Source organism: Ipomoea nil, unplaced genomic scaffold, assembly GCF_001879475.1.
Source record: "Ipomoea nil cultivar Tokyo-kokei standard unplaced genomic scaffold, Asagao_1.1 scaffold3016, whole genome shotgun sequence".
NCBI lineage: Eukaryota > Viridiplantae > Streptophyta > Magnoliopsida > Solanales > Convolvulaceae > Ipomoea > Ipomoea nil.
Window position 1 is genome coordinate 672,582 of NW_017619444.1, and position 10,825 is coordinate 683,406.

At 35.2% G+C, this 10,825-nt stretch overlaps 1 protein-coding gene across 1 annotated transcript; it reads left to right on the forward strand.

The window, feature by feature from the left end:
• Positions 1–3,774: 3,774 nt before the first annotated feature.
• LOC109163234 lies at positions 3,775–10,588 on the forward strand. The gene is made up of 11 exons (XM_019311994.1): positions 3,775–4,125; positions 4,640–4,840; positions 4,923–5,104; positions 5,265–5,347; positions 5,436–5,599; positions 5,806–5,930; positions 6,055–6,327; positions 6,645–8,824; positions 8,960–9,068; positions 9,298–9,378; positions 10,274–10,588. Exons 1-11 carry the CDS (start codon positions 4,002–4,004, stop codon positions 10,349–10,351), a joined length of 3,600 nt encoding a protein of 1,199 aa, XP_019167539.1. The 5' UTR covers positions 3,775–4,001; the 3' UTR covers positions 10,352–10,588.
• The last annotated feature ends 237 nt before the right edge of the window (positions 10,589–10,825 follow it).

Genomic DNA, 10,825 nt, shown 5'->3' on the forward strand with positions numbered 1-10,825 from the left:
TGGGAATTAATGAGATTTCACCTTTATTATATAAGCTTCAAAAGTTTCAAAATTTCGGGGTGTTACAATAACTGATCATACCAAGCTTGAATTGCACATTGTCATCAAAATACATACCTAATTCAACAATTGGTGGATTAGATTTAGGATTAAACTTGGGGTACTTATCATTGTACTTTGACTGGACTTCATTCCCTTCATCATTTTGCAAATCTTCTTGGACTCTAGGTGGATGTTCTGAATCATAATACTCAGAGTCTTGGGCATCTTGTAAAGGAATATCTAATGTTGGCACATATTGGGGTATAGTTGACTCATCTACTATTGTTCTTCTTTTTCTCTTATCCCTACCCTGATTTGGAATAGTGTTCTGCTCCCTCTCTGGGTCACTATCACTCCCAATACCCTGCTCAATGTTATTGTCACTTTCACTTTCTATTTCACTCCCAATATCAGCATTTGTCCCTTCTTCACTCCCAATTTCAGCATCTCCCTCAACTTCACTCCCCCATGCTCACCCCCTAATTCTTCCTCAACCTCATCCTCAGCTTGATCTTCACCCCCTTTAGGCCCCGGTAAACATAAACCAACTACTTCAAGATCACCTACTCCATGTTCAACATAAATCTCACACTTTTCATGTTGACTAGCAATATGAGCTAAGTGTAAACTACTAACATCATTGTGTAATAGTTTTAAAGTTTCAAAGGATTCAGAGGTCAACTTGTATGTAAGTGAGGCTATTTTCCCATATATTTGGTTAGTTATATATTTGAGTAAATGGGGATAACATATAAAGTCTAGGTCCAAATGCACTACCTCAGTCTAACCATTTAAATATTGTAGCCTAGGTCTTTTCACAAAATTACTACCATGGTGAATTATTAATTCCACATAGTCATTCATCCTGACAAAAAGAGCCAAACATATTCAATAAGCCTACCAAAAACTATGCAGGACCACAATTACAAACATAAAAGCAAGGACCACATACCACACTTTATGACTTTATACACAACAAACTCACAAAAATAAGCCTGCAAAATACTATGCAGTACCACATTTATACACACATATTCAAAAAAGATAAAGACAGCTGACCCCACTGTATCAAAAGTATTAAAAAAAATATTCAAAGTAGGACCACACCACAGAACATCAACATCATATGCATATATTATTCACAGCAGGACCACACTACATCAACTCTATTTATTTATTTGTTATTGGAGTCTGTATTCACACTTCACAGTAAACAACATATGAATATAAGGAGTCTGTATTCACAGTTTACAACATATGAACTAAAAGATTATGGCCCTGTTTGGTAAAAAATTGGCCTATAGGCCAATTTTGGCTTATTTGATCACTATTAATTGTTTGATTTAGTTAAAATATCAATATAACTGTTTGGTTAATTAGCTTTTTGCAACTCCAAAAGGCTAAAATTCAAAATGCTACTCCAAACAACTTTTTCAATTAGCTTTTTGAGAAAAGAAATTATGCCAAACAGCTATCGGCTAACAGCTAATTTACCAAACACTTTTCTACAATCAGCTAATGTTATCGACTATTTATACCTTCTAATTAACACAATCAGCTAACAACTAACAGCTATCAACTAACAGCCATTTTACCAAACAGGGCCTATATCCACAGTACCTTAGTCACCGACTTCAGCCTGGGGATCCAGACTCCGGGGGTGTCCAGTCGTCCAACTAGGGATTTAATCGTCGTCGAATTAGGTGCAGTCGTCTTCGGGGGATTCAGACAATAGGTCGAATTAGGGTGTAGTCGTCGAATTCAGACAATAGGGTTTAGGTGCAGTCGTCGATTTCGCTAATTAGGGGGAATTCAGACAGTAGTATTTGGGAATTCGAAATAGGGTCGACCAACTCTTTTTTTTTTTTTTTAATTTAATTAAGCTTACATGGACTCCATCTCATTTAATTAAAGTCACGTCACTAACAAATAAGTCCAAATCAGCAGGAAACTGGCGCCATGTCATAGTGTTTACTAGAAAACCTACAAAAAAGTCTAGGCGAAAAAAAATTGGTTTATGGCTCGAAATATCCATTATTAAAGATCATGGTGCGACATGAATAATTAAGAATGGTACATGGTGCAGGATGCCACTTTAGCCTAATAATAATTGTTGGTTTTACGACTTTTGACCAGTCGCCAGCTAGCCAATACAATCAATTAAAACAATAACGACTTAAAACACAACCTAGAGTAACATAATTATCTTATTGCATTGAATTGAACTTGCAAAAAATCAAAAACCCTTCCTCTCCCTTTTTTTTAGGGTATTTATACAAGAATTGTTTAGTCAAATAAGGAAAGAAATATCCCTAATAAATGCTACAAATCTCCTGTCAATCATGTCCCAAATTTGCTGGAGGGTATTTATACAAGAGGTGTTCAGTCAAATAAGGAAAGAAATATTCCTAATAAATGCTACAAATCTCATGTTCTAAATTTGCCGCTAACAAACTTTCTAAAATAATAGATCACCTTTCTAATTCAAAAAAGGAAAGTACTCCACTAAAGCAAAAAATCTCTAAAAATTTTAGTCATTAATGCCCTTAAATTTGCACTAGAACAGTAAAAACAAACTTAGCCCCCCTCAGTAAAAAAGGCGGGGCTGGCTCTAAATGTTATGACCCGGCAATTTGGCGAGCTTTTTAGCTGTCCCGCCAACCTCCTTTGATGACTTTAATTTGCACATCTATCTCCCTTAAATATATATGCGTGCGAGCCTACTTCATACATTGCATGAGGGTTCGGTGTCGAGCACTCTATCAAAACTCCATGACTGACTACTACAAGACTGGCCATCAGGGTCCTAATATCCCATCCATCCATTAATAATAATAATAATAATAATAATAATAATAATAATAATAATTATTATTATTATTATTATTATTATTATTATTATTATTATTATTATTATTATTATTATTATTATTATTATTATTATTATTATTACTAGCATTTTGTATGCACGATGCGCGAAAACTTATGCCCAATATTAAAATATTTGCAAGTAACAAAATTTACAAAATTAATAAAATTATGTTTTGCAATTTCTTAAAGTGATGATACTTTTGAATTATCATATATTTGAATAATATAGTGATCAAAACAAAAAAATAAATATATTTTTATATAATAATAATTTATAAATAATACTAAGCTAACACTAACATATATGATATATTGATATGGATACACAAATAATATACATATATATATATATATATATATATATATATATATATATATATATATGATACACATATATAATTTAGCATTCATATAAACATTTAATTAAAATATAATTTATAATTAAATTAATTGTTATATGATAATTTTAATAAAATGACAATTAAAAATAGGAAAAAGATATGATAGATGTAGGTGTATGGTAAGATTAGTAGATATATTAAAAACTAACGGTGTTATAACGGTGTAAGGGTGATTTTGTCCAATGCAAATGAATGTACAACAATTAAAGTAAAATGTATATATTTATTAGCATATAAAAAAGGAATAAAAATCAAGGACATAACTTGTATTGACATTTATTATGTTTTTAGATTTAGATTATTGGGAAGAATAATACAGAGTAATAAATGAATAAATGAAAGAACAATACTCATCGCTAACACGAAACGCCAAAACTAGATTTGAATCTTCTTGTGGGCACGGATTTGAATCTTCTTTTGTAACGTCGTCACGTGTCTCCCTGTCTATCATTTCCCATTTCCCGCCCGTAATTTTTAAAGACCCGATCCGATCCGCTATCCCAAACTCAACCCGGAAAACGCCATATCTCCTTTTCCTTTCTTCATTCTCGTAATTCTTCAACCTTTCACGTTTACTCATTTGTGCCGACAGCCAGGCACTCATTTATCCATAGCTGTCAGTACACAGCTCTACACACGCATATATATACAGAGAGAGAGAGAGAGAGTGAGAGATAGAGAGGGAGAATGGAGTCGGATCTCTCAGTCTCTGAAATTTCTGGAGACGACGATTCCCAGCTCCCACGCAACCCCGAGCTGGATGCCACACCCAAAGATCTCTGCTCCAAATCTACTTTCACTTCTCCTATTAGTCAGTTCCTCATCGCGTTTTCTTATTCTATTTATGCTAAATTATATATCCAGGGTTGATTTTTTGCGTGCTTCTATGGTTTCCGTTATATGTTGATTCGCATTGCAAACCAGTTAGGGGTTTACTCTGATTTATTTGAATTTCCTGTTTACTGTTCATTTCATGTGATTATCTGAATGAATTGTCTCAATGTAATGTACTATCATCAGTTTCTAGATTTTTGTGCGTTTTCTTGTTCAATGGTGTTCTCCAAGGTTTTTATGTTTTGATTTTAGCAGCTTGTACCTGATTGAATCACATTTTATTCTAAGATGCAGTTGAATTTTGACTGATTCATTTTATGGATAATCAATTTAGTTTCAGCTAGGATAAGTGCGTGTGCTGTACTTTAACAGGAAACAAAATAGCCAATGCAAAACATTTAAAATTGAAAACTGCTATAGCCTATTATCTGAGGCTTGAAATTATTTAGACCTTTAATTGGGAATTAATTGTTCATTTCACCATTCTACAGCGGCCTTGAAGGTTAGTACAGTCCCAGAAACTCCAAGTTGTTCTTTTTTTAAGGATAGCAGCAACAAAGAGAATTTAAGTACAAGCAAATCAGAAGTACAAAAGTTGAGTATGGAGCCACTGAAAATGAAGAGGAAAAAGACTGGTGGTTACAACTTGAGGAAAAGTTTAGCATGGAATAAAGCCTTTTTTACTGAAGAAGGTGGTTCTGTTTTGTATTATTAAGTCACTGCTCCCAAACTTCTGGTTATTTATTTACTTGTTTTTTTGTTTGGTTCCCTTAGGTGTATTGGATCCAATAGAACTATCTATGATCAATGGAGGGGGCTTGTCTCCCATTGAAGAAAGGAAAACCCCACAATCTAGCAAGTCTCTAAGAAATGTTGCATCGTCTTCAATGAAGTCAATTAAAAAGAATACATGCAAAGAAATGTCAGCTACATCTTCAAAAGAAGATAGGGAAAAGGTATGTTTTTGGTTAACATTCATGAGCTTGGGAAGCATGCTCAGAACTTGTACTGTTAATGCTGATCTAATATTGGAAGTCTTATTTATTAATTCAAATATGAGTTTAATCTAACTTACTGCTTTTGTTTCCCTTTTCCCTGGAATACTTGTGTTTCCAGTCTTCACGTAAAGTGTTTGCAACTCCAAATGGAAGAACTAGCTCTATGGGTGGTGTCTGTCCTAGACCTTTGTTTTCAACATCATATCCTTTCAATTATTTCTATCCCCAAATTGATTAGTTTTTATTTCATCCAAGTTTGAAGCTTTTGAGTAACCTTAATGGTTTGCACATTAAAAAGGCCTGCAAATATAAATGTCAGTAAAGCTGCAACCAAGGAATCTAAACTACCGAAGTTTCAAGTTTCAAAGCCAGGTTCATGTTCGATGACTACAACTTCCAAGAGTACAATGCCTGGACCATGTCCTTTGCAGAATAAAAAGATTTCTGATCCAGGTTATTTCTCTGTTACTTTCCATCAACCTGTTTTCATTTGTTTTTAGTTAAGTCTAGATTTTTCTCTATCTGTGTCAAAAGAAATGAATACTTTTAGTTTTAGAGTATAAAGATAATTTCAATAAGCATGTGTGCTGTTTCAAATTATATAAGGCACTAAAAACTTGCGCCCTCATGTATTTACATTCTCTTTGCCCTTGTTGCAGTCAGTATCCAGAGAAAATATGGGTTAAAGAGCTCCTTAAGAAATGCAGAAAATGGACAAAAAAAGGCAAAGGATGGTTCTATTCCACCATACTTATCTCTAGCCACTCATCCGAAAGGAGATGCTGTATAAACCATGTCTTTAACTCATTATTCTAGAAATTGCTAAAGATAACCTACCTTGCATTCTATATTATCCGTTACCTTACCAGGAAATTCCTAATACCTTTCATTGAATCAAATTTGCACAGGACATATCAACATTGAACTTAAATCTATCAAACTCTTCATCCTTGTTACCAATCAGAAAAAATGGTAATACCAGTTTAAAGGTGATACCAGATCCTGTGGCTGCATATAGTAGCATACCTTCATCCCAGGGCCAGGATGGATCTGCACCACCTGCTGTTTCTCGTCTGCAGAACACCTTTACATCTGTTCGGAGCTTGCAACACGCACAAATCCAGACAATAAAGCCATCAGGTTTGCGAATGCCATCACCATCACTAGGATTTTTTCGTCAGGTATGACTGCTATTGTCTGATCAAGTTAATCATCTCTTTGTTAAATGCTGTGCTCATTTGGCTGAGTTTGAAAAAAGAAATAAAAAAAGCTTTTTAAAAAAGTACTGAGCTTCTCGAAAAAAAAAAAAGATGCTTTCTCTATTGTCTAGGCTTAGCAGTTTTTCTTTTAATTTTTTTTTTTCTTTACTCTTTTAGTGTTTGGCCAGCTCTTGCAATTTTTTTTTTTTGGGAGTAGATTAACTTGTGCCAAACCAGCACTATGGAGTGATTCGAACCATCTAATCTTTTCTTTTTCCCTATAAAAACTTTAAGTGCAGCCGAAAGCTTCTGAGACACATGGGCTATCACAGAGAAATGCAGAGTCTAGTGTACAGAAGCTGTACAAATCTGGTAATCTGAGGCCACCGCATGCAGTGGGAGGTAAAAAAATCAATGACACCATAGCAACAATGGATGGTAGGAATATAAGCACCAGGTTGGGTTGCTCTGGAGCATCTGATTCTCAAAAAGCAATCAAAGCCTGCTTGGATGATGATGATGCACTAAAGAATAGGCTGAAGGTTCGATGTGATTCTGGGAATCCCAAGCTTTTAAGTGATAAGAATGAAAAGCATAATGTCAGTGATGTTGATGGAAAGGTAAATGATCATGGGGAGGTCAGAAATGAAAAAATTGGGTCCCAACAAGATACAGAATCATGGATGAATGGCAAGGAACTTCTAAATACTGAAGAATGTAGACAGACTTTGGAAAAAGATGATCCTAAGGTCATTGGTTCTCAAGGAAGTAGAGGCTCTAGTAGGTCAGATTTGGAAGATTATCAATTAGTCTCCCAGCAAAACAGTTTGACACATGCAATGGATACCTTCAGAGCAGAAACTACAGTCTCATTTGATGGTTCTTTTTCTGACAGCGGGTCTGAGGATATGGATATATGTGGTGGTGATGAGATGATTTCAAATTGTCCCGTAAGTGGTAATCAGGATGTTGGTGGTTTACCTGAGGAACAATCTGATAAGAAGTCATGTGCATTTGAAGCTGATCGGATTCTTAGTGGGCATAACTATGCTACAGTAACAGAGCACTGCTTGAACAAGTTAAGTAGAGAATTTCAGAATTATGGTTCTCAAGATTCTGCAGATCCAAATCTCATAGGTTTAACCTGTACTAAAGTAGAAACTAAGAACTCTGCTTTCCAAACTGAGGACTTACATATTCAGTCTTCAGAAGAAAATGTTACCAGAAATGAGGGAAGTGTTAAGTCAGATTTAGGAGATTTAGGGAAGTGTTTAAGGGCTGTGAAAGCCAAGGAAGAAAAGGTTTCTAAGACTGTTTCATCTATTGAGCTAAATGGAAAAGATGCAACTGATTATAATGAATTTGATGTTCAAAGAGCCCGAATTGTTGCTGAAATTGATACTGTTATGATTGCTGGACAAGTCTTCCATGATGATGTACTTCTGCATCCTGCCCAAGATTCCCATTCAGTTGAGAGTCCTGATATCTTTGACAAAGCATCTCCGCATCTAAAATTTGCTTTATCTAACCAAACATTGAAGTTAGTGGTTCCCGGAACCCCTGAATCATTAAATGGAAGCATCAAACTAAACAATGATGTGTGTGTAGCAAAGAATGATTTTTCATCAAAGGAAATAGACAAGTGTTATGACAATCCTAACAATGGTACTCAAATAGTAAGGATAAATGACAGTGAGTTGCTTGAAGACTCCCAAAAATGTGAACGAGTAAATTTCTCTGAGAGTGTAGGACAGAAGAATCATTCTGAATACATATCAAAGAGCTCAAGTGAAGGGTTACTCTTGGAAGTTGAACATTCTCAGTCTCTTGATGGAAAGACATCTGCTGAAATCTGCAAAGTTCTTACTTCATCAGCTTTGTCTATTCATCATTATAGTGCCATCTCAGCTGAGAAATTAGAACAGTCAGATAAACCCATCTTGCCTGGACAAGGCACAGGCACTGTATCTGATGAAGAATCCAAGAGAAACCAAGTCTTGGATTGCGTTTCACAACTAAGTGATGACAGCAGAAGTGAAGCTGTAAGCTCAAGTGCTTTAAATTTGGAGCCCACCGTGGGAGGAATTGACACTAAAATAGATTCATTTGATGCCGATTTACGTATTGAGGATAAACCATCAGATTATGTAGGAAATGATTCTTTGCCTGAAGATTGTGAACTTACAAACAGTGTGTTACTTTTAGATACACTGCCTAATGGAAAATCTGCCTGTTTGGATATTGATTCCGCACCACAGACAAGCAAAAATTGTATTTCAAGAGAATCTGCTGCTTGCATAGACCTGGTTGAAAGTGAACAGGAGTCATCAAGGAGTAATGAAGTACTTGATCAGAATATTCTTGGAGATGAATCTGAAATGAAAACCTCTGAAACCATCAATAGTCATGCTAGTGAGCTTTGCCTTGAGTTGGATAATGCCAAATGTTTCACAAACAATGAGAATGCTACTCTGTCAATGTAAGTAACATTATCAATCTGATTCTCTTTTATTATAATTTCAATCCCTTTCTGTACATGCAGCTTTCTCCTTTATCCTTGGATATGTAATAAACAAACTGTTTTTTTTTTTTTTTCCTTTTCTTATTTGGGCAGCAAGAGACCTGAGGATGGTAAGGCAAAAAGTAAACTTACGGTAATACCCCCTCAGAATGCAGTTCCATTTTCTGATGAATGGTTGGCAGCTATTGAAGCAGCTGGAGAGGTAAATTCTTATTTCAATGATGATCTAAATTGTCACATGTACCACATTGCACATCCCTCATAAAAGGTGTGATTTGTACTATATTGCCTCTGTTTTCTCTACCCTCTCTCACCTAACTTGAAATGGGGAAATTTGTTTGAACAATCCTAAGTTTCCCGACTTTTTCACTGTTAAAATTTCCAAGTTGTTTAGTATGTTGATTAATGATTACTGTACTTTGTTTTCACAGGATATTTTAACCATGAAAGGTGGTGCTGTACAAAATTCACCCCCAGATAAATCTCTACCCGAGCCAAGTCCATGGTCACCGGTATGTCATTACTCACTGAACTCCTTTTAATGGTTTTTATTCAAAGATAACAGTTCAATATAAAGAAGATTTCTTAGAATAGTTATCCAGATTCCAAAATAAAGAGCACCCACGCATGAATAGTGCTTCTCATGTGAACAATACACTTTTATGTCAATGTGCTTACACTTTTATGTAGTAAAATGTTCACTTTAGTTGTGAAGAATTGTGAAACTATCACCAAGTAAATTTGGACGAGTCAACCACTTGATCAGTTCATGTTAATTATCAATTATTATTACTAGCATCCATTCTCACATATTGCCGCAAAATCATCATTCATGGAAACAAAAGTTATCTGAAATTAGGGTAACCCCAACCAAGTTGATTAAGGATACAAATTTGTAACCAGAAGGTCACGAGTTCAAATTTCAACTCTCTTAGTTTGAGCAGGTCAACTATGGACAACCTAGGCTGGTGTACCTCCTTGTGGTCTTTTGCCGGCTAAAGTCACAAGACGGGATTTACCCCCGTGCACACTTTCCGGTAGTTATCTGATGATTAAAGATACAAACTAGTAACCACAAGGTCACGAGTTCGAATTTCAATCCTCTTGGTTTGAGACGGTCAGTTATGAGCTACCTAAGTTGGTTTACCTCCTTGTGGTCTTTTGCCATGGAGGCAACCTAGGCTGGTTTACTTCCTTGTGTCTTTTGCCGGTTAGGGTCACAAGACGGGATTTACCTAGTACACACTTTTGAATAGTGACTGTAGATTTCCCTTGTCACCCAAAAAAGAGTTATCTGAAGCTTCACATTTTTTTTTTTCCCCATATTTTCCATGCTTAGCTTCTTCCTTTGATTTATAATCATAATTTATAGAGTTTCCTTACATAGTGATGTGTATTGGTTTACAGGTGAGAAGGAAAAACAATCAGGCTGGACCATTTGACTGTACAAAGTTCACACGCAATCGGGGGGCTGAACCATCTTGATTATTCCCATCAATTAAATTAGACGGCTAGCTAGGTTTGACTCATTCTTTTAATTAACCTAACAAGACCACTGGGCAACTTATTAACCACAATGTATGATTATGTAATAATGGTATACGATATTGTAGAATGTTCCTTTTGTTAAGTTCACATTGCATAATGCACACCACGGGACTTAGGAATAGAATGTGAAGCCACGCAAAAGTGTAATTTTATGAAAGATTACATAAAGTCCTAGCAATGTGCTCCATTGTTTTATGTTTACTATAAATTTCAAAGCATCTTATGAATATTATGTAATCTAGGTTATATTCACCATCTCTCAAGTTTTAATATTTATGTATTTAAATGGGCATATAGTTAGCTAGTGACACATGTTAGATGATCAATGGTGGTCAAATGAAACACAAGTACACAATGCCAATAATTACCAAAGTATTTATAGTCCAAAAACTAATTAATTAAAATTTTTAA